We start from the raw sequence: 24920 nt of genomic DNA, 5'->3' as shown, positions 1-24920 counted from the left end.
TTTCCTCAATTCGACAGTTTATTCTACCTAAATTTGCTTGATTAAGGATATTTGTTTACTTTGGTTTTTCACTTTCATGAACCAAAGAAATAATTTGAGATACAATCAGACCTCTTTATAATGGCATCCGCATATAACAGCATCTCTCTATAACAGTCAATTTTTTTCGGAAGTTTATGTTATATTTTACTTCTCTATAACAACATTTTACCTATAACAGCAACAACCAACTTTATATTAGTACGCTCTTTGTAAAATTACCCCCCATGTAACAGCTATCTTCTTTTTTTTGGTAATATAATAATTAACCATTTTTATAAAAATAGAATATCTTGATTACCAATAATAAGTGTAGAAATTTTGACTAAATATTTGATCCTTTAATACAATATTTATGACAAAAAATATCATATGAATATATATATATATATATATATATATATATATATATATATATATATATATTGTCATCATTAAAAGATTTTCCTTCATTATACAAAATGTGATTAAACTTAGAATTTGACAGTTTAAAATGAAAAATTAGATTTTATGCATCTTTTTTGCCTATAACAGCAAAATATTATTTAAATGTCAATGCTGTTATATGTATATAACAGCAATTCTCTATAACAGCCAACAAATTTCGGATCCAACGATGTTGTGATAGAAAGGTTTAACTGTAATATAATTGTCCGTTGTTATTTTGCAACAACCAATTTCGTTCATTAGTTTGGATACTACAGATAACACCAAATCACATCCTTGAAGAATCTCAACAAGATAAAAGTTTATGACACAACTCAATAGTAAATTCACGTGCTGTGGAACAAGGGTTCAAAAATACCAATAGAGAAAAAACCTTGATTTTTTTCATCCGACTAAACTTTGATAGAGTTACTCGGTCGGTACCTTTATTGGTAAGAGGTAACATATAGTCGGTAGAATAGTCAAGGTACAAGCCAACTGACCTAGACACCGCCATTAAAAAATGTAGACGCCACAGGAAACAGACAAATTAGTTGAGAAAACAATCTTCCCGAAAACCGTGTCCAGAAACAGACAATTAAGCTGTCCTGCTTGAAACTAGGAGGCATGCTTTCTTCAAGCAAAAATACTAAGGTAAACTGAGTAGGACTTTAAAGCGCACCCATGGAGAAATATCTCAAATGGTTTAAATCTCAAAACAACTATTGTACACAGAAAGGTAGGAAGCTCCTTATGCTATTGCAAGGAACTCTAAATATTCACACATACTGGTTGAGAATCTCATCTACTGGGGTATATTTAACATCAGGATAAACCTCTGATGCCTCTAGTCCAAATGACGGTTCAATTTCAAAATTAGTGTGGTCACCCTTCACAAAAGCAGCATGCGAGATTGATAATACCACGTTCAATGGAAATGAGGCCTCTGCAAGAAACATAATTACATTGAGATTCAAGTTTATGTTGACTGATAAAATGTCACTTGCACCTAAAGTGGAGAAGAGCTCAAGGGCAGAATGTTTTACCTTGAATGTTCTTGAGAACTTGTTCCTCTGGCACATATATTCTTTCAAGGTTCTTTCCAGTTCTCTTCTCCCACAAGGATACCAGCACATTTAATGTAATTATATTGTGTGGAGGCCTAATATAGAGGATTTTGTTAAGTGTTTTTGGATCATCCACAGCCTTGATGGTATAGGTACCAATGTCTTCTTCCTTGTTAAAAACAGCTGTAGATACAAAATTGGTTCAAGGAATCAATTAACAAACAGGAAATCTGATAATATACTATAAATAAGGGGCAGCAAGTGAAATAACATTTTCGGTGGAACATGTTCATATGAAATCTTTTGAGGCAAACAAAGTTAAACGAAGTCCTGTTTACCTTTCGTATTGCCATCTCCTAAGATGACAACTTTGTCTCTAGGAGGACCTGCAGCTCCAGGCTGTGCCAAATTCGGAAGAAAATAACCAGCAAAAAAGAAGTTGGCCACATAAGTGAATGGTATTCCTTCAGCCTCTATAGTCCGGCGAATTTGAGCTTTAGTGTTAAATGCTGTTTTAGCTGGCTCAACAGCATGGACACGATCGACATCATTCCCAAATTCAGAAGGAAAGAATCTCTGGAAGCATAAGGCACTGAAAAACAGTTATTTTGCTAATTCGACCAATATTTACTGAATCAGATGCAGAAGGGAGAATTTCCCATGTATGTAAAAAGGATCCCCCATCAAGTATCTCTCAAACATTAACTAGATCACACATGAACCCCTTATAATAGAGATCACAGATGACCAACTTATAAAATATTTGTATAGACACATGATGAAAAGGGTTAAACAGTGTCTGCAACAATTGAACTCTTTCATTACTCAAGAGTAGGACCAGAATTGTTCACTGCAAAGGCTCACAGATCGCTCACAGATCACTGAATTAAGCACCATTCAGGAAAATACATGCCAAAGAACCACATAAAAAATCAAATCAAAAGTCTTGCAAAACTGCATTTTTTATGTTACTCATTTGTCCAACATGTATATCTTAACTTAAAGTGGATGACAGAAAAAAAGTATCATGGCTTGTAAGTGTGAAGTGGAAGACGCACTATTACTTTCAGATGATTGAGAATCTCTCCAACAACTACTACAACATAACTGGTGTGATCCCACAAGTGGGATTTGGAGAAGGTGGGGTGTACGCAAATCTTACCCCTGCCTCTGTGGGGTAGAGAGGTTGTTTCCAATAGACCCTCGGCTCAAGAAAAGGGTTTTTCAAAGCAGGTTTGAAAAATACAGAAGTAAAGAAGTTATGATGAAAATATCGAAGAAAAGAAATATTGATTGCAAAAATAGTAAAGATAATCAAAGTAAAAGAAACAACAGTAGTACTAAAATTAAAGAATAAGATAATGATAGAACAATAATAATAATATTGGTAAGGAGAAGAGGGAGCAAAAAAGGTGCTTTGAACTAGTACCATGCCCCCCCCCCCCCCCCCCCCCCCCAGAAAAGATAGAAATGCTCGACTACCTACTAATCCTCAAACCTAATCCTCGACCTCCATGCTCTCCTATTTAGAGTCATGTCCTCAGTGAGCTGAAGGTGTGCCATATCCTGACCTCTCCCCAGTTCTTCCTCAGTCTACCTCCACCTCTCCTTAGGCCTATCACTGCCAACCTCTCGCTCCTCCACAGGGGGCATCTGCAGTCCTCCTCTTCACATGCCCAAACCATTTCAACCTCGCTTCTCACATCTTCTCCACCACGAAGGCCACTCTCACCTTGCCCCGTATATCCTCATTCCTAATTTTCTCTCCTAGTATTGCCAAACATCGAGTTAAGGAGATTTAAGTTGCTAGAGGGTGAAATATTTATCTAAGCTAATGACTTCCACATATGGCAGTTATAATCTTAGGGACTGAGCATCAAATAGTTCTGAATGTAGAGGTAGTACTAAATCACTGTTACTCCTCTTTTTGTTTAGAAAGAGGTAATTCTTAAAAAAAGACACTAATGAAGCAAAAGCACCTTCCTTTGCTGACAAAGAAAGACTATATTTGTCGCAAGAAGACAGAAAATAGCCAAAAAGATAAAGAATCAACTGATGTGAATAAGACAATGTAACTTGCTGCAACCTAAACTCAGCATTATCTTTATGATAAGCTATTCATAACTCTAAAATGGAATTTCCCTTAATCAATGAATAGGTACTTAAATCCCATCTTATGACTTAAAGTTGATTACAACAGGTTACTGCAACTTAGAGTTAATAACTTATAGATGATTCACTAACGGCCGAGAGAGGCATATTAGGATTTAAAGTACGTGACATAAGAATAGGCGCTTATATGTATATGGCCAGTGGCGGAGTCAGGAATTCAAGCAACAAGAGTCAAAAAAAAAAAAGATTTTTGTGCCAAGGGGATTCAACTTATATATATATATATGTAATTTAACCTATTAACATATTATAATTTTTCAACAAGGGGGTTCAACAACCCCCTTGCACCCCTATGCCTCCACCCCCTGAGAAGATAGCAATGAGTGCAGTAAAACAACACGAAGGATACAGGAAAATGCCAACCTCATCTCTTTTATCTCAGTTTTACATAAAAGATGAAAGAAAATGATTGACCTTGACATTGCCAGCTTCCTTGATAGCAGCAATGATCTTGACCTGATCAGCTAAAAGAGCATGACCTACAGTAGAAATCACAACATCAACCTGCTTTATTGCCTTCACCAAACTCTCATGATCGTATAAATCTCCCTGCATTTCACCACCAATTAATCCTCATTTTATTAACTCAAACCATTCTCCGAAAAACCGATAACACCGTTAAAAATACTAACAAGTCCAAATGAAAGTAAATCAAGAAAAAATAACATAACAAATCATCAATATATGTTAGAAAAATTGTCATTATCACTGACAGGGGCGGAGCCATTCATTGGCAAAAACTTACACTGTTTATACATAATTAAATTATCTATTAATGTATATATAGTAGATGTTGTACCCCTTGGCTTCTTTGTGTGTTTACTTCTTTATATTTGAACCTCCTTGGTGAAAATTCTAGCTCTGCCACTGATCACACCAACCTTCTGCTCAAACATCGTTAAACATATTTTAAAGACATACTATATTTATATTATGTTAAGTCCGATCCCATTGTCTCACTACATTATTGTATCCACTGGCTTCAATTACTACATACTTATCTGATTTCAACTTAACAAAATATACATACACCAGCGATGGTTATGCTGGAACTTTTGAAGGAACAAACAATTTCGGTTTACAGTGCACAATTCTAATAAAAAAAGAGTGACCATAAATTAAGAAAATGGAATTTAAGAAATCATAGAAAAATATCAAAATTTAAGGAATTTAGTCTGAACACATAAATATTTGCTCCCTCTATTTCAATTTGTTTGTCTAGTTTTGACTTGGCATGGAGTTTAAGTAAAAAAGACTATTGAATCTTGTGGTCTTAAACTAAAGATATGTTGAATGCGAAAAAATATATTAAATGGGGATTGATCCCTAATCACTAGGTAAATAACTCAATCTTTAACCAAATGAACCATTTAACCTTTTTATAACATGTGTTCCAACAGATAATACTATACCAATTTTAGAAAATATATACATAAATATCTAATTTTACGGAGAGACCACATTATTCACGTGCCCCAAAATTAGTACACTTAGCTGAAGCCTGAATGTACTACAATGCAATCTTATTGTCTTAAAGATGTCACGTGAAAAGTTGAAACTAAAGAGTTGCCAAAAAGAAAAAGATCATTTTTTACAAACACACTAAAAAAAAGTACTAAGACAAACAAATTGAAAGGAGAATTATAAGGACCCGTTTGGACATGGTTTGAAACCTGATTTCAAACCATGTTTGGACATACAATTTGAATATTTTAAGTTGTATTTTCTCTTATAGACATAAAAACCCACAAATTGTGAAAACTATCAAAACATTCTCAATTCTTATACAATCTTACCAAATGAGCAAATCATAGTTTATAACAAAATTAGTACACTACTCGAAGGCTTTTCTAAATAATGCAACATCAATTAATTAAACTTTACTTCAATAAAATAAAAAATTTAACATGAATAGTAACGTAACTACTATTTAATATAATCTTTCCACATAAATTAAAGGTTGGTGAAAGTTAATGAGATTGGTAAATGATTGATGGGGTAATTATTAAAAATATTTACCAACTTATGAGTTTTTTTTACAAAATATTAACTTATGAGTTAAATTTTGTATTTAAAAAGGTTGAAATCATGGTTTTAAATCCCAAACCATGCTTTTTGAATGATTTGGGTTCAAACTATGATTTCAAACCATGACTGAAAATTGATGACCAAACGCTGGTTTGAAACCATAGTTTCATTGATGGCCAAACGCCTACTAAGTGTAGTGGTACTCTGAATTACTTTAACTTAAAAATCCTAAATCCATCTCCGAATTGAGAAAAAGAAAACGAGTGTACATACATGGATAAAGTTGACACCATAACTCTTGAAAGTATCGATAAGTTTGGTTTTGGTCGGATTGGAAAGTGTGGATTCTCTGACCAACACAAAGGTGTCATGACCAGCTCTAACACTAGCTTCCACGATGAACTTTCCGATGTATCCTGTACCTCCGATGAACAGAATCTTACTCTTTCCTGCCATTGATTTCTGAACTGCTACTAGAAGCTTCTCAAGATTAGTAAAGCAAATTGAGTGATTTCTAAACGGCCAACTCTTCTATAGTAATCCGACATTTTCATTTTTAATTGTCACTTTTAATATATTTTTTTATTATTTTTTCCTTGCTATTAATTATTGAGATAATTTTAGTATTTCCTTCGTTTCATAATAAGTAAGTGACTTTTTAGCTTATGCACGTCCCTTTAAAAAGTAAAAGTTAGAAATATTTTTACTAACTTACTCCTAAATAAATATCTAGAAAAAAAAAAACTTAATGATTCTTGATTATTTAAATAAGGGTCATATATAAATCTTAAAGCACCACTTATTTTGAAATAAAATAAAAAACCTAAAAAATCACTTATTATGGAATCGAGGGAGTAATATATAATACAACATAAAATATTACATCCACATAGTCATATTTTTAATTTACATCCGCATAGTCAACTTTTTCTGCAATAGTGTTTATACAATATTACACAACAATATACACTTACGGTAGATAATGTATCAACCTTGTATAAAAGTGTATAAAAGAATCATTTCGGATAATATTAGAAATATGGGTCATTTTGAATAAATATTTTCTCCAATTAGACATAGAGTGTTATTTTCTCTTAATTACTTATTTTCCAAATTAATTCGCAAAATTTAAGACTAAAGATCAATTAATATGAGCAGCCATTAATATAGATATTGTGGTAAAATACTCATTTCAATTACTATATCTTAAAGAATATGCTTAGTTGAAGTTGAACAAGTTAAAATAAATGGAGGGAAGTAAATGCTACTGATTAGACGACAGAAATACTAGGAGCCTGTTTGGAAAGCCACCTGGTAATTGGAATCGGTGTAATTACTACCCTATCCCAGTAATTACAAAGCCTAGTAATTACACAGTATTATAATTACAACGATTTGTTTATTTGTCATAATGTAATTACAGTGTAATTACAAGCATGTTGTTTGGTTACACAAGTGTAATTACACAGTTAGTTTAATTTAAAAATAAATTTTAATTATAAAAAATTTAAAATTAATATTTAAAAAAATGTTCCTTTATAAATGATATTAAATTAGTTATTTAATGATACATTGTTTCTTGAAAATATGTTAATTAATAATCATATATTTGTAACTAATATTGTAAAAAATAATTGATACTCCCTCTGTTTTAAACTGTGTAATTACACTCAATTCCAATTACCTGGGTGACTTTCCAAACAGGCCCTAGGGGTTTAGATTATGGAAATGCCCTTTTACTACGAATGAATTACCGAAATGTATGCAGTCAGCTCGTTGGGGGATTTCATGAATCTGTCCAAGTTCAGACTTCAGCTACCAAATGCTTTATCCGACAATTAGATTTTAAGCCCATCATCATATTATATCATGATCATCATATTATATTAAAAAATTGAAAGATTTTAGATAAAAACTTAAATTTTATTTTAAAAGCGACATGGCTTATTGTGATTGGCACATATATTATTTAATTTAAAAATTAAACCTACCCACTTTTAAATTCAAATCCGCTAACTAGTTTTAAACCCACGCGAAGTGCAATCAAGCGGACACCCTGAGCGATCACGAGCCCTCTCACACGGCCGTGAAGCTTCAGGCCACAATCTTCCTCGATCACGACTTCTAGCCACGCAACCGCAAAGGCCAATTGCCGCATTAGAAGAAAAATAAAATCCGGTGCAGCCCTACCGTGGTTTTAGCCCTCAAAACTCACCTGAACCTCTCAGGTTCTCCGAGTATAAGTACAAGTCCAAAGTCATGATACATACCTAATAGCAACATTCAAATCATGAATCTAAGTCCATATATTTAAATTTTGACTTTGGTCAACTCTAAGAACTTTAGGCCACTAGTTCAAGTTCAAGTTCAATTGCTCCAAAACGTTCCCGAGCTCTTCAGACCCCGTCCCACTCATACCCTCAATTCATAAATCACCAAATGAATCTAAGAGAAGTTTCAAATAGAGAAAAGGAGTTCTAGAACTCTTAATAAACGATTGGATCGTTACATGATTATGATATTGAAATGCAAGTAACAATGGTTGGATAGTGGTCTTGTAATTTAAATTCGTATAACAAGTGTATTCATATTGTTACATGTTATACATTGTTATACAACGTAAACATATTATTTATAGTTGGTTATATAGCACAAGTACCTTATTTACACACTGTATATTTAATGTATATGTAATATATGATGGTGTATAAAATGTATATACTTTATTATACAATATGTTATATAGATTTGAAAAATGGAGAATGAAAAAGTGAAGATGAATCTGTGGGGGCTCGGGAAGAAGGTTAAAAAAAAAACAAGATTTGAATTCATGAAATTTAATGTAAACATATGTTATCTAGTCAAATTGTAAATAATTACATGATTATGCAGACTGTAAACGATTTGTTTAGGTTGTATATTTGCAGAGAACCCCAAGAACTCATACATGATTCTATAGCAAGGGAATACAAATGAAGGGAATCTTAGTAGCTCAGTTAGTTGGTTATCTGAACTTTCACCTTGTTGGTGAGGTTCGATTCTATTACACCCTGTACTTTTGTACGCTAAGCATCTTCGTGAGTTGGTGGCTATAGATTTGGAGAGCGAAATTATCTTCGAAGTTTTACAAGGTTAGACGTGTTCTTCTTGAGTATACGAAGGTTTGCGTTCATGTTTGGTATGTGTTGGAAGTATTAGGGGATAAAGGAATCGAAGAGAATACGTTTTGTCGAATTTGTGTTTTGGCAAGTGGAAATACGGACTTTATATTGGAAATATGGACCGCACTTTGAAATACTATCCGTACTTCAATAGACAAAGAGGGCGAAATTTTTGTTGGGAAATACGATCAATATATACGGACCGTATATATATACACGGCCAGTATTTTGGACTGTATATATATATATATATTTATATATACGGCCAGTATTTTTTGGCCGTATTTTATGCATGTCCCAACTCTTTCTTATATTTATTTTTGTATACTCCTCATTGTACCTCATTTTCTTCATTTCCGCTGACCTCTAACCTTCTAGAAAACCCCCTCTAACATATCTAATCAATTCCTAATTGACAATCAAGGAACAAAAGAGAAGATCAAGTGCCTAAAGGTTCTAAAGTGTTGTGGAAGCTTGTTTCTCCTCTTGGTAGTAGCTTTGGAGGATACTTCAAGGTGAAGTAATCTTGGAATTGAAGTGTTCTTGAGTTCTTGAGGTAAGATTCAATCTTAGTTCCATGTTTATGAGTTTATGTGATAGTTATACTAGGTTTGGAGGGAAAGAAGTTGGAGGGAAGGTTCAAATATGAGCTTGAGTTTATGTTGAGAAGTAATCTAAATTGAGCCATGTTGTTAACGTGTTTTTGAGATAAAATCTTGTTGTATGGACAGTAGTTGACGTTGAGATTGTATTGAGGATGTTATACTTGGTAAAGTGTATTAGTGTCGTATACAAAACGTATATTGGGTTATTTTGATGTAAGTGAGTAGTAATGTGAAATTAAGAGACTTATATAACGTTGTTGTTGTGTTTCTGGCCGTCAGGTGTGCTATAGTGACAAAGGAGATTGGAGTACTAGTCCGACAGACTCGTTGTGGGGTTGTGTTGACAACTTGAGGTATGTTAAGGCTAACTTTCCTTCTTTTGGCATGATCCGTAGGAACGAAATGTAAACGTAACGTTACTCCATAATGACTCTATTCTTAGCAGCTATGGATGTTCTATGTTAATTCATGTTAGAGTAATATTGTTCTTAGCAAGTTCTTCTCCAGATTTCATATGCTTCCTAGAGTCACTTGTTTATCGAAATACTATCTCATAACAATATTTGAACGTGTAACGAACTTACGTCACTCCAACAGATTCAGGATGTACTCTTATCATACTCATGCATTGCATATATATACTCATACTCTTATCATACTCATGCATTGCATACAAGTTGCATAACAAGTGTTATCATGACCCTCAGAGGCAGTTCAGATGTACAGGTTGCATTTCGTTCATCCTATGTACCTTTATGTTACTTTCATGCCTTACATACTCAGTAACTTGTCCGTACTGACACTCCTTTCTCCTGGGGGACGCTGCGTTTGATGCCCGCAGGTTCAGATAGACAGGGTGACGGTCCGCCTCCGTAGGTTACTGTTCAACTGATATTGGAGTGCTCCCCTTGTCCCGGAGTTGTTGTTGTGTTTTGATAAGTTATCTTTTGTTGTACATATGGGTGTGACGGGGCCCTGTCCCGACCTTATCGTGTCTTTTACACTATTAGAGATTTGTAGACAGTTGTGGTACATTTAGATATTGTATGGCCTCTTCGGCCTATATTTTGTTGTATAGTTGTCTATGCTGGCTTTGTCGACTTGTACAGTTTTGCCCAGCATGGTTATATATGTATGTCCTTTAGGCTCGCTCCTTTTCAGTATATTTCTCTTTTGATCTAGCAGGTTGTCACCTGACGACCCTATTGGTTCACCTTTGTTTATATTATGATATGAAAACATGATTAGCGGTGCTCGACAAATAAGGCCCGGGTGCCCGTCATGACCCTCCGGTTTGGGTCGTGACAAACTTGGTATCAGAGCAGTTCTGTGCTAGAGTTGTCTACAAGTCATCTCTAGCAAAGTCTTATTTATGGTATGTTGTGCACCACATTTACAAATAGGGGGTTGCAGGGCATTTAGGATGGTTGTCCTTCTTCCTTATCTTAGATTGTGCGTTAGGGCCTTATTAGTGGAATTCATTTTCTAATAACGTATTCTGATATCAGCGATGCCTGTGACGAGGAGAGCTTCAGCTAGCCAGAGAGGTAAGGTTGTGACGGATGAGGGTACCAGTCGGGTTCCACCCGTAAATGTGGGCCAGGGTGAGTCCCAAGTGAGGCCCCGTCTCGGTCTTCTCATAACCCTTATGTTCTAAAGCGGCCCAGAGGGGTTGCAGCTACAGAAATCCAGTTCCCTCACATGATATACCCGGCTAGGAAATGCGGGATGTTATTCGGTTATTGACTCAGTTAGTGGTCGCTCAGGCCCAGTGTCAGGGTACGGGTACCGATTATGTTGATAGAGATATTAGTGCTAAGGTTTGATAGTTCATCAATTTGGACCCTCCAGTATTTACAAGATCGAAAGCAGATGAGGGCCTGCAGAATTCTTTTAGATCGGATGCAGAGGACATTGAGAGTAATACATGCTTCTGATACTGAGTCAGTAGAGTTATCTTCCTACTGTTTGCGGGATGTTGTCGTTCAGTGGTATAAGACTTAGGAGTTTTCCAAGGGGACTAATGCACCTCCAGCAGTATGAAAAACGTTCACAGAGGCTTTTATTCGACCCTGTTTGCCAGCAGAGACCCAATGGGCTCGAGTTGATAGATTTTTTAATCTGCGCCACGGGAATATGAGTGTTCGGGAGTATAGTCTTCACTTTAACTCACTAGCCAGGTATGCTCCCACGATATTAGCTGAGATAGAGGATCAGGTACACCGGTTTGTGATTAGACTTGGGCCGCATTTGATTATTGATTGCATGACGACCTCATTTCAGGAGGGTATGGATATTTATCGTATTTAAGCATATGCTCAGGGATTAGAGAAGCGGAAACAGCAACAGAGCTGATTGAGAGCATGATAGGGGCCAGAGTAAGAGAGCTAGATTTTTTAGTTCTTTTGGCGAGTACCGGGGCGGTCATAGACAGTAGTTTTCTAGGCGTCCAGCCTATTCAACGGCTAGTGCGCCTTCACAGTTTCCAGGAACGAGATTTGATCGACCCACTTATTCTGGGTCAGGCCAAATTTTCAGGGCTTCCGGTTCACGGTTCAGGGGTGATTCTGGTCAGATGAGGCCATCTCTGCCACGATGCGCTCACTGTGGTAAGTTGCACGGTAGATAGTGGCGTTTGGGTTGGGATGTGTGTTATACTTACGGCCATCCAAGCCATATTATGCGAAATTATCCGTCGAGAGGTGGTGGAGGTGTAGTTCAGCGGACAGGAACTCCAGCTGGTTCTTCGTCATCTATACGCCTTCCTGGGCAGGATCTCAGACATCGGCCGGCAGTAGTAGAAGTAGAGGTGGAGCGTCCAGCTCGAGCAGTCCGGAACTACATCTATGCATTGATTGGTCGGTAGGATCTTGAGTCACCGCCTGATGTTGCTACAGGTATATTATCAGTTTTTTCCCATGACGTGTACACATTGATCGACCCAGGTTTGGGATAGAAACTGAGATGATTAGGCCTTTTGAGGTGTTTACACTTGTTGAAGACCCGGTGATAGCAAGATGAGTATACAGGAAGTGAGTACTTATAATATGTAATCGTCATACCGTAGCAGACTTGATTAAGTTGGATGTGGTAGACTTTGATGTTATTATGGGTATGGAGTAGTTGGCTTCGTGTTATGCTAATATGGATTACAAAATAAAGATGGTTTGATTTCAGTTTCCAGGAGAGGTAGTTCTAGAATGAAAAGGTAATACAGCTTCGCCGAGGGGTAGGTTTATTTCCTATCTCAAGGCAAGGAAGATGATTGCAAAAGGTTGTATTTATCACATTGGTCGAGTCCAGAATACAGAAGCAAAACCACCAACCCTTCAGTCTATTCCAATGGTTAATGAATTCCCAGATGTATCTCAAGACGAACTTTCAGTTATTCCGCCAGAGAGGGAGACTGACTTTGCTATTGATGTGCTACCAGATACTCAGCGGATATCTATTCCCCAATATAGGATGGCCCCTACTAAGTTAAAGGAATTGAAAGAACAGTTGAAAGATTTGCTCGAGAAGGGCTTTATTAGGCCTAGTACGTCGACGTGGGAAGCACCAATGTTATTTGTAAGAAAGAAAGATGGCTCATTACGGATGTGTCTAGATGCAGAAACTGAAAAGGGTAATGAAAAAGAAGAAGAAGCAGAATCTACAGATCACATGTCAACGACCTTGGCCGAGTTAAGAAAAAAAAGAAAACATAATGTGGATGCCAATATTCTTGAGTCTTCTAGTATTGCCACAGATCCCAATATACCTTCCATTGACGAGGTCGTCAAGAGCTTCAACATCGAAAAGTACGGCGTGAGGATGCCGCTGAATGGAAATAATGATTTTTCCAACGATATTGTGGTCAAATCAAGCATGGGCAAAGGCTTTGAAAAATTTAGGGGCATTCTTCAGTAGCAGGGGTTGGAGAATTTCTTTAGGGCTAGCTGCTTTGGGGTATATTTAGATTTGCCAGAAGAAACCGGTGCGCGGTTTCAAATGAAATTGGTGTCTGAGCTTTTGAAGCGTAGGATTATTTATGATAGAAAGGATGAGGTTTGGATCAATTAATGTGGCATGCCGATTTGATTTAGCATGAAGGAGTTTTCCATAGTTACCGGATTGAGATGTCATCCTTTTAAGCCTCTTCCTACTGTTGTATTAACCAAGCCAGCCCGGACTCCCAAGGCAGCCAAGAAAGCAAACGGTTCCAAAGCTAAGAATGATGTTTCTTTGGTAGACTTAGTGGGAAAGAGCTACATTCAGAAGAAATTGTTGGAAGATTTGGAGTCTAAAACTTTCTCGAAATAGCACTAGAAGGCACTGTGCTTAGTTTGGTTTGTGCACAATGTTCTTTGGATAAGAGACATAAACAACAACATACCGCTTAGATTGATTAAACTTGCTGAGGACTATGATGCCTTAAACAACTATTCCTGGGGTCTTAAAAGCTTTAGGTTGACTGTTGAATATTTGCTGAAGGAATTGAAGCCAACGGGGAAGACTCTCAACCTATATGGCTTCCCTTGTGCTTTCATAGTAAACTTTCTTCAATATTTTATCTTTTTTTTTTTGTATTTCAATCACTATTTTTATTTTTGATGGCATCTTTTTTTCTAGGCTTGGGCATTTGAAGCCATTCCTCGCCTCCGGCATCAAGTTAAGGAATACTCCGAAGAAGTTACCTTTCCAAGAATTTTTAAATGGCTGCTTGCCAGGAACAACACAAAATTGAGTGTTGACCTTTTCAACCCCCCTAAGGAAGCTATAAGCATTAGAACACATTCATATAGAATAAACTTACTTTTGTAAGCTGAAATAATTTACAACAGATAACTAGTTGTTGCAACAACTTTTGTAATATGTTGCAACAAAACATGCATCTGTTGCAACAAGTTATGAATCTGTTAGACAATGCCCAACAGATGAGTAACCTGCTGCAACAAGTTACCCAACAGATGAATCTGTTATAACATGCAACTAGTTTTTTACAACAGATGAGTAACCTTCTGCAACAAGTTATCCATCTGTTGAAAAATGTCCAACAGATGAGAAGACTGCTGCAACAAGTTACCAATCTGTTGGACAATGTCCAACAAGCACCACAGTTGTTGCAACAGATCACTTTATTTGCTAATCTGATAACTTCTGAATTTGTTACAGTAAGTTTGTACAACAAGTACAATAATCTGCTGCAACAAATTATTAATCTGTTGGACAATATCCAACAGATTAGTAACCTGCTGCAATAAGCTACCCATCTGTTGGAAAATGTCCAACAAATGAGAGACCTGCTGCAACAAGTTACCCATCTATTGGACTTTGTTCAACAGATGTGTAACCTTTTGCAAATACCTGATAACTTATTTTAAATAAGTTTTGCTTTTCATGATTTAGCACCATTTTGATTTATCTACTTTCTTGTTGTAGGTTATGAACCCATGGTTTGTCCCGACAATAAGAGAGTTGGAGATGTCATGCCTTGTCACCTTTGTGCCCATAGAATCTGTGCCTGACAGATTGATTGATGGGTTCAAAGGAGAATTGGATGGAGTGACAGCCATCACTAGGGCTGATGATATTGTTGCTGGTGGTGGTGGTCTTGTTAATGCTGGTGGTGAAATTTTTGTTGATGCTGTTGGTGGTGTTATTCAACCTGTTGATACTGTTTGTGGTGGTGGTGTTGGTGATGATGTCCCAGCAAGTATTGCTGGGGGAAAATTAAGAGATGATGATGTTGATATTGGTGGATTTACTCGAGTTGCTGGAGTTAGTGGTGTTGGAGGATTTGGTGGTAATTTTTGTGGTGGTGGATTGAGTGGTAGAAGATTTGCTAATGTTGGTGCCGGTACCTCTAAGGTGCCCTCATGTGCTTGTGAATGCACCACTTGCAAGGAGAAAATGGTTAATTTGGTTAGAAAGGTTGAGGAGTTGGCGCAGGCCCAAGAAGCCACAAACACTTGTATCCAGAGGTTGATATCCAAAAGGGGTATCAATCCATCACAGAACCTTTCCTCACCCTATACTCATGTTCATGTTCGGAGGAGGGTTAAAGCAATTGCCAAGGCACTTGCATCAGTTAGATCAAGGAAACCTGCTGCTACTCCCAGTAAGTCAATTGAGACCCCTCTTCTTGATGTTGGGCCAAAAGTGCTAAAGAAGGTGGACATTTTCAAGCCTATACATGCCCAAAGAAAGAAAAAGGCTGAGACTGCAATCAAAGCCAAAAATAGTGGGAAAACCATGTACTCAATACATAAATTTGGAGCCCCAGACTTCAAGGCTTTGACAAGCATGGAAATTTGGTGCGAGGATTGGGTAAGTTTCAACACTTGTGTATATCTATCTAATTCAGTATATTGTTACAACAAGTCCTTTATTTTGTTGAATCTGTTGCAGCAAGTTAACTAGCTGTTGCAACAGGTCCTTTATTTTGTTGAATCTGTTGCAGCAAGTTAACTAGTTGTTGCAACAAGTAGATAATATGTTGCAACAAATTACTTATTTTTTACAACAAGTAACTAACTGTTTTACTACTTTTACTTTAGTATGTAGATGAAGTCCTGCTTCTAATGCGTATGAGGCAAATAAATTTCCCTAAGTACTATGATTACACTGACATAATCCTGGACCTCAACTTTTACAATAACATTCTCAAGAGGTACACAAAATTGACAAATGAGAGTATAGTTTCGAATGTCGTGCCTTTGGAGGTTAGACTTATTGAATTCAAGTGGGATGATGAAGTGGTCGATTATTGTAGAGGTATTAGACCCTACTCGGGTGGCTGCTCGTGGGCTGGTGCAAAGAGGGTTTTAATAGTGATGAATATTGATGTCACACATTTTGTCATTCTTAAGTTCAAGATTGAAGAGAGGGTGGTAAATGTGTATGACTGTAACGTTTTTGTCTACCCAGATGATGCTTTCTTTTGTTTCATGCAGCCTGTAATGGAATTGTGGCCCAAGTTACTGAAATAGAGTGCATGTTCGCACACTTGCCTGCAAAGTTACTCAATGAACCGTGGGAATTCAATAAGAGCAAGAATCTCCCCCACAATATCACTAGTAGGGCATGTGGTTCGTGGTCACTTGCTTTTATGGAGGCTTTGCTTACCTACACAACTGTGACAAAACCCAAAAGTCTAATCAGTGACAACTCTGTGGGGAGGATGTAATGGAGATGGGCCTTAGGTGTGATTGAAAAGGTGTTGGAGCCCTAAGATAGGCAAATAAACAATTTATTAATTTTGTGTTTTTTGGAGCCCAAATGTGGCCTGTTGAACAATTTAAGTATATATTAGGTGTTTTTTGATGACATTATGTAATTTAAGCATATATTAGGTGTTCAGTACCTTTCTAAGATATTTTGTTAAGTATATATGGTTATACCCTATTTTAACCTAAGTCAAAATAGTTTACAACATCCCGGTAATTCCGGGGTTAATTAAAGTTAAGAGTCGCCACCTAATTATTTATGGTGAATCAGGGCACCTAAGGTTAATTAAAGTAATTATCTAAAGTTGATTTTATGTTAAAGTCTACGAAACCAAATGATTCTAGGTACGGGTTCAACTAACCTAGAGGGAAGGTATTAGGCATCCTCTAAATTCCATTAATAATGGTTAACCGACCGGACTCAAATTTAATTAGGCTAAGAATGTAGATGTAATATTTTATAATATTTAAGAAAATATCTTTATAAGTATTGCTAAAGCTATGGATAGATGTATAAGAATGCTATTTAAAATAAGATTGATAGAAAATAATGATTTGCATAAAAGGGTTTAGTTGTGAATAAACTGAGAAAGTGCGGGATGTATAACGTTTTGTAAATGTTTGGAGAAAATGAGTTATGCTAACTAACAAATTAAAAAGAGTTATTGTAAGATTAATATCGGTAAGGTTTAAAGTTTTTATAGAAAGACTATTAATTCAATATAGATTATGTAAAGGTTGTTTTAACAAATACATGTTTCAAGTGTTAAAAAGAGCTAAAGTGAAGAAGTTATCCACAGAACTAGTTTGCCTTTTTATTTCTCAAATAAGTTAACGTTTGTGTAAAATTTGTAACGTTTAAATTTCTAAGATAATAAGAATGAATCTTGATTCTTTTAGCTCAAAATATGTAATTATGCTATTTTGAAAATCAATTATTCCAATAAGAAATAAATGTTATAGATACTATGAATAATTTAACATAAAAAGGGAATGAGACCTATGAACTAATTATTAGTTTCTCTTTTAGATTAGCTACCCATTATACTAAACTATCCCAACAATTCCGCTAAGGTTCATTCTAGCTAATTAAAAAGAAAAATGAAGTGATAATCAAACAATCAAATACACAAAGATGATAGAATGGTGGAAATGTAAAGAAATTCAAATGGGCTTGGCCCATTTTGGGCCGCTGCCGTCCATTGCCACTGTTATGGGCCTTTGCGGATGGGCTGACTCGAGAAGAGAGTTCCGTTGGGCTCTAGCCCAATATTGATTGCGGGAAAGGACGAGTCCCTTGGACTCGTGTGCGAGATGGTCATGCACAAAAAAAAAATGAAAAGAAAAAGGATTAGTATGTGATCAGATACTTAGTAATGCAAAAAATTTCATAACTCAAAGAAGAAAACTTCAAATACCATCATCTAAAGGAAATGACATATCAAACCAACAAATATGCAGAGGCAAGGTCATGGCAATGGTTCAAGATTCAGCAGACCGCATGTGTGTGTGTGTGTTTCTAACTTAGTTAGATGAGTATTAGAGTATGCGTAAGCCCAATGACATGTACAAGTAACAAAAGAAATGAATAAAGCAGACCCAAAATAAATGAAGCAGTTTCAGTTTGGTCACGGGCAGAAATGGCTTAAAACAATATGAAGCAAGATAAGATGTGATCCAAGGAAATTAGATTTCGGATCTGAGGGCAGAGTGATGCAAGCAGTGCCAGATCGACATTTTGGTTCATGATAAACATCTCATTTACAACTACAGAGAAGGCGTAAATGGACATGATTCATGAGCGCATTTTAGAGATATACAATCTTTTATACTAAGTATACTATAGTGTCTATGCACAGGCCGAAAATGAAAATCACTTGTAAGGCGAAACTTATGCCCAGCTTAGACATAATACATTAATATCCTATAGTAGCATACAGAAATCGACGAGAATATCCAATTTGCATTCAAACCATACGAATTTTAGACTAAGCATGTACGGCATCAAGTAGATTCGGATAACATATAAGTAGGCAGAAAGTTTAACAGTACAATATGGTCTTAAGCTTAAAGGTAAAACTGTAACAATCAAGCAACAAAATTACAGATAGCTCCTACTAGTCCCTATGGAAGCTAACTTAAATAATCTTTAAGCATGCTATTGTATCACATTAGCTTCACAACAGAACAAAGAGAATAAGATCTTGAATCACACTATAAGTAGGAAACAAGGCAGACTTAAGTTAACATAAATATGTGTATCCAGACTAAACTACAGTATTGGCAGATTAAGATGAATCAGGTTTTTAAAACAGGCCTAATCGAATACTTAACAACATATATTAAGACTAACACAAGCCTGCTAAACAAACTGAATTTACTGTCATGGACACAAATTTCACAAGATAGCATATCACGTAACTAATAGATTTAAACAAATCAAATTAGACGGACATGCATAAACATTACTTAATTACCAGCAAAACCTCTTCGATTACACTAACATAATGGACTGCCTAAATCAGGAAAATAACCAAGATACACACAGGGACTCGACAAGAGATACAAGTAATGAAATCGATGAACAAATTTAACCATACGCAGGCCAGATATCATAACCTAAATAACGACGACTGCATGAATCAAGCTACTACGTACAAGTTTGTAACTTATATTCAAATATCATCGATAATCAGAAAACGAACATTCAGAATTTCATGCTACTTAACACATAAAAATTCGAAGAAAATCCAACAGCCCCAAACACATGACGGAACATGAACACATCAGAAACTTTAAGTTCTAAATAAAGAGAAAACACTGATCTTTTGTTGGTGCAATGAATTGGGATCGATGGTCGCGAATCCACTCTCGTATTGACAGATTCGAAACCAATATAGAGTAAAACAAATTAAATGTCTTGTATTTTAAGATCGATGTCAAGAACTAAAGTAAGACTGTTTTTGTATTTTTTTCTTTTAGAAAATTCAAACTGCTCAAGAAAAATCCCCCCCTCGGCTGAGAATTCAAAGACACTTTTATAGGTGATAGAGGCTAGGGTTTCACTCCTTTTTTTTGGGCAGGATTTGAAATTGAATTGCTTTCAAAAATCAGAACGTTAGGGCTTATTCTGATCAGAAACAGGGAAATGGACAAACCCATTTAAAATTTGTACTTGAGAAAATCAAAGAATTTGATAAAGAAAGATTTTTTCCTTCATAAATGGACAAAAACCATTAAAATTAAATCAGACCGCGAACAGGGGACTGCGAAAGAAAACAAGAATCCGAACTTTCACCCGTTGAAAATCTGGACCGACCATTAATTGTTTTTCCTCAAATGGTCATGCGTGGTCTGTTTTTTGCGAAATTTTACTGCGATTTTACCGAATTTGTTGAAGGAGAGAGAGAGAGAGAGAGAGAGAGAGATGAGAGAAGGGGAAGAGGAGCTGTGCGTATTGCACGAAAATGGAGTGGCAATCTGCCATGGTTGAAGGCAACTGAACCTTTGTTCAAAATAGGAAAGGGATGAGAGAGAAAGCAGGTTGAAGAGAGAAGGAGAGGAGAGATGCGGCTGTGGTTGAAGAGATTAGGTTTACCGATGAAGTGTAGTGTATTAATTCGTTGGGCCGGGTCGGGTAATTTAGGATGTGGGCTGGATTGGGTCGGGCAGTGGGTAGAAATAGTGGACCGGGTATGGGCTGGTCGGTGATAGTGTGTTGTTAGGCTGGCAGAATTAATGGGTAATGAACTGAGTTGTTTTTAAACAGATAATGGGCTTGCTCGTTTGGGCCATTAAGTGGCTGAAAATATTGATCCTTCCTCCTCTATTTTAATTATTTTTTTGGGCTTCTAATTTAATAATTAGTACAATCTATACTATGATAATTAGTGATTAATATGTAGAAAATAAAGGACTTGATAAAGTATAATTAATTTAACGAAAATAAAGTGATGACGAACCTTTTTGAAATTTGTGATAAAGTGATGCTAGTAATAGTGAAAAATGAAAATAACGATATTAATTGTGAAAAATGTTTAGCTCGCCAATAAATTTAGAAGCCCGCAGAAAATTTTAAAAAAATAGGAATAAAGGAGGGACAAAATTGGGTGTCAACATATATTATGTGTTCAGTATTTAAGTTGTGTTCAGTACATTATGTTCAGTAGTTTCAAATAAGTTGTTGAAGAAGTTGCAACAAGTTGATAATCTGTTGCAACAAGTTTATAATTTATTGCAACAGAAGGGTCAGTTGTTGCAACAAGTTGATAATCTGTTGCAACAGATGTGTCAGTTGTTGCAACAGATGCGTCAGTTGTTGCAACAAATCTAACAGCTGTTGAAGAAGTTGCAACAAGTTGATAATCTGTGGCAACAAGTTATTGATCTGTTGCAACATATACGTCAGTTGTTGCAACAAATCTAACAGTTGTTGAAGAAGTTGCAACAAGTTGATAATTTGTTGCAACAGATGAGGTAGTTGTTGCAACAAATCTAGCAGCTGTTGAAGAAGTCACAATAAGTTGTTTATCTGTTGCAACAAGTTGATTAGCTATTGCAACAAGTTTATAATCTGCTGCAACAGATGTCTCAGTTGCTGCAACAAGTTGATAATCTGTTGCAACAAGTGGATTATCTGTTGCAACAGATGAGTAACCTGTTTAAAAAAATTACTTAGTTAATCATATGTCATGACTCATTGGTTTTCTTTGTTTACATCTAAGTATGGGTGAATCAAGTAGTTCTCATTAAATTACTCCAACGATCGCTCGATTTAGGAAGAATACACTTAGAATTACCCATCTAATCAATGAAATTACAGTCTAATCCATTAAGGATGTTAGTAGATAAATGTATTGATCACTAAATATCATTGAATCCTTTTGTTTAACACTAAATATCATTGATTCCCTTTGTTAATCACTAAATATATATGACTCATATCCTGGCTGTTGCAGCAATTGCATAATCTGTCGCAGCAGTTGCATAATCTGTTACAGCAGTTGCATAATCTGTTATAGTAATTGCATAATCTGCTGCAGCAATTACATAATCTATTGCAGCAATTGCATATTATGTTGCAGCAGGTAACATAGCTGTTGAACAAGTCATATCACTTGTTGGATAAAACACAAAAAGTTAGGGTGTTTCTGCAACAACTCATTTCATTTGTTGTAAAAACTCAAAACACCAAATAACTTGTTGTAATAAGTCATGTCACTTGTTGAAAAACCAAGTTAAGTAACTTAGTTGCTGCAACAAGTCTGATTACTGGTTGGGAAAATCCCAACAAGTTACAGAGCTGTTGCAACAGAATTATTACTTGGTGGAAACTGTTCAGAAATTGCAAAATCACAGAACATACATTGGTGATTTGAGCAAGATCAACATATCATATAAACCAAGTTCACTAACACAAACAACAAAATTTTCCATTATAAGAAAAAACAACATAAAAATGCCATAAAATCCAATATCACAAACACCAACAATAGGAATTATTATTACAAGACATTGCAAGATTAACAACTATGGACCAATTCGATTTGGGCATGTAGTTTTTTTATGACCAGCTGTTTTGCATATGGAGCATTTGTTTTTCCTCGTTGCAAATGATTCCCCGATTCCACGCCTCCTCTTTGTCCGTCTTCTTCTCGGTTTGCTTGGATCAACATGTGGAGGAGATATTTCTCTCTCTAAAATCTCCATAGGAACTTCCCAAGATTCTTCAGAAGGCACGAAATTCATTTCCTCACAGTATGCAATTATGTGATTCTCCACCCTATAATACTGAGATGAGTAGTCAAAAATCCGCCTTCCAAAGTCTTCATCATATTGGACTCGAAGAGCTGCCATAGCATGTGGACAAGGTATTTTGTCCAGGTCAAAAACTGTACAAGTACAAGATCTTCTTTGCAGATTGACTGTTGCAACTAAACCGTGGTCGATGACGCTGAACTTGTAGTTGGCAATTTGATAGGCCAATAACTTATTCCCAAGTTGACAAATTTTGATATTTTTTTCCATTGAGGGAATAAAAATGGTTGGTGAGTCGATGAACTCCATATGCCTCTCATGAAATTTCTCAGCAAACCTCCTATTTATGGGATCAAATAGAGCAGTAATGAGAAATTCTCTTTCAACATTGAACATTGAGTTCACCGACTCAGTAGCGTTTGTCGTCGTAAGATTATACTTAACAAAACAAACATATTAGTGTTGGAACGGGTGGCTCAGCTGTTGGAAAATCATAACAAGTAGAATACTTGTTGCAACAAGTAACCTATTAGTTGCAGCAGATGTGTTACTTATTGGAAACAGAAATGTGCAAATACCTATTTCCGGGGGAGAATGCCCTGCTCTATCTATGGAATCCAGTACGTTCAAGATATTCAGCGGCCCCAGGAACCAAATCTCTGATTTGATTGAAATGTCATTGAAGACATCAATGTTGCATGCTTTTGCTGCTTTATAAAATTGAGATACGACTACCCCATTGTGAAAGGTGGTTCTCAGATTTTCCTCTAGGTGCCTCATGCAAAACCATAATGACACGTAGGGAACACAATTGAAACCGCCTTTTTTGATACTTGGATGTCTATCATAAATTATGCACAACTCAGGGGTATCCTCTATATAGCTTCTCATTTGTTCAAAAAAATATTTGTACGAAGCATCACACTCCTTGTCCACTATACAAAATGCCACCGAAAAAATATGATCCTCCGCATCTTGTGCGACTGCTGACAACAACGCTCCTTCGTACTTGCTCCTCAAGAATGTCCCATCAACAGCTATGACTTTTTTCATTTGCGCAAAACAAAGCATCCAAGCCTTATAGGCTACAAAAAAGTACTTGAACTTCCTATTTTCATCAACCTTCTATGCCGTCTTACTTTCTGGATTTGAAGAATGAAGCATATAACGGTACGCATCAAGCACCGCATACCCGTGTTCATGTGTCCCCCTTGTCAAAGCCTTTGCAATCTCCATGCCCTTCCAGACCTTCCAATAACTTACCTTACAACCCAAATCTATATGGATTGATTGACTCATATCTTTTGTAGATGGTCCTTTACCGTAAGGAAACGTATCTTTGAAGTATTCACTAATGACTTTCGCTGTAGCGTATGGATTATGGCTCGTAATGTGCTCAGAATCACAGTGTGATACTTTATGTAGGTTCTGATACAAAATCTGTCAGAACTTAAAAGCTTCACAGCCCTCAGCCACCACATGCACTCCGGATGTACACATCTGAAGCGATACACAGTACGCGAATTAATCACCTTCTTCATTCTAAAATCTTTCTTCAAGCAAGCAAGTTTCAACAAAGTTGCTAATGCTTTCTTGTTTTTGAATGACATTCCTTTATAAAAACCTGTTTCATCATCTTGAACATGGAAAGACTGTGTTGATTGTGTAGTGCCCACTGTATTGCTCGCAACTTCGGGTAAAGGAATCTGGGCAGCCCCACTTCCATTACCTGGGATATCCACATCCACCTCATCCAATTCATTATTTAACACACCTTGTTGGTCTTGAGATAAATTGTGACTTTCTAACGGGATTCCAACAACGTATACCTTTAAAATGGGCTTATCTACATCATTCAAATAAGCACGCAAACAAACCTGATCAGTTATCTTAAATGGCAAGACCCTCTGATTTTCGAAAGAGTTGTGCACGTAAGTGATGGCAAGATCTTTTGGTTCACAAGTTAATTCGCAATAGGTGAGGTTCACAAAATCATCAAACACAACATCTCTTTGGACAGTCATCGCTATTGTCTCTAACGTGTCACTACCCTTCCATCACAAATATATCGATTGTTCTTCTCGATCCATTCACCATGGCAATCAACCCCTATTTTTATTGAGTCCCCCATTAGTGGTGTTCGAGGTACGTGAAGATATTTTGTTTAAGAAAAACTTGGTCATGAAAGTACATACCAAACTATAACAAAATGAAACAGCTGCAGTAGTTGTTCCAACAGATTATTGACTTGTTGGAATAAGTGGACTACTTGTTGCAACGGGTAATAAACTTGTTGCAACAAGTCACTAATCTGTCTGAGTCAACTTCAATTTTTAAGGGTACTGTTTCAGACTGTAGAAGATGTCCAACAGATTAGTGAGTTGTTGCAACAGGTGTATTACCTGTTGCAACAAGTAGTCCACATGTTGCAGCAAGTCAATAATCTGTTGGAAGCAG

At 36.3% G+C, this 24920-nt stretch overlaps 1 protein-coding gene across 1 annotated transcript; it reads right to left on the bottom strand.

Moving 5' to 3' along the window:
* Positions 1–1015: 1015 nt before the first annotated feature.
* LOC132606568 (isoflavone reductase homolog) lies at positions 1016–6268 on the bottom strand. Its single transcript, XM_060320142.1, has 5 exons — positions 6006–6268; positions 4119–4253; positions 1871–2108; positions 1512–1715; positions 1016–1411 (listed from the first exon to the last, which is right to left on the bottom strand). The coding sequence occupies exons 1-5, from the start codon at positions 6186–6188 to the stop codon at positions 1245–1247; spliced, it is 927 nt and encodes a 308-aa protein (XP_060176125.1). The 5' UTR covers positions 6189–6268; the 3' UTR covers positions 1016–1244.
* Between the last annotated feature and the right edge of the window lie 18652 nt (positions 6269–24920).

This window comes from Lycium barbarum, chromosome 8 (genome assembly GCF_019175385.1).
Source record: "Lycium barbarum isolate Lr01 chromosome 8, ASM1917538v2, whole genome shotgun sequence".
Taxonomy (NCBI): Eukaryota; Viridiplantae; Streptophyta; class Magnoliopsida; order Solanales; family Solanaceae; genus Lycium; species Lycium barbarum.
The sequence above is the reverse complement of the archived record's forward strand: the minus strand, read 5'-3'. Positions and strand labels throughout refer to the sequence as shown.

Excerpts from the sequence above, each read along its gene's own strand:
- LOC132606568 (XM_060320142.1), bottom strand. The coding sequence starts at position 6,188 with ATGGCAGGAAAGAGTAAGATTCTGTTCATCGGAGGTACAGGATACATC. Across the intron at positions 1,716-1,870 it reads AGGAGATGGCAATACGAAAG|CTGTTTTTAACAAGGAAGAA; the intron begins GTAAACAGGACT and ends TTGTATCTACAG. Across the intron at positions 1,412-1,511 it reads AGTTCTCAAGAACATTCAAG|AGGCCTCATTTCCATTGAAC; the intron begins GTAAAACATTCT and ends TGTTTCTTGCAG.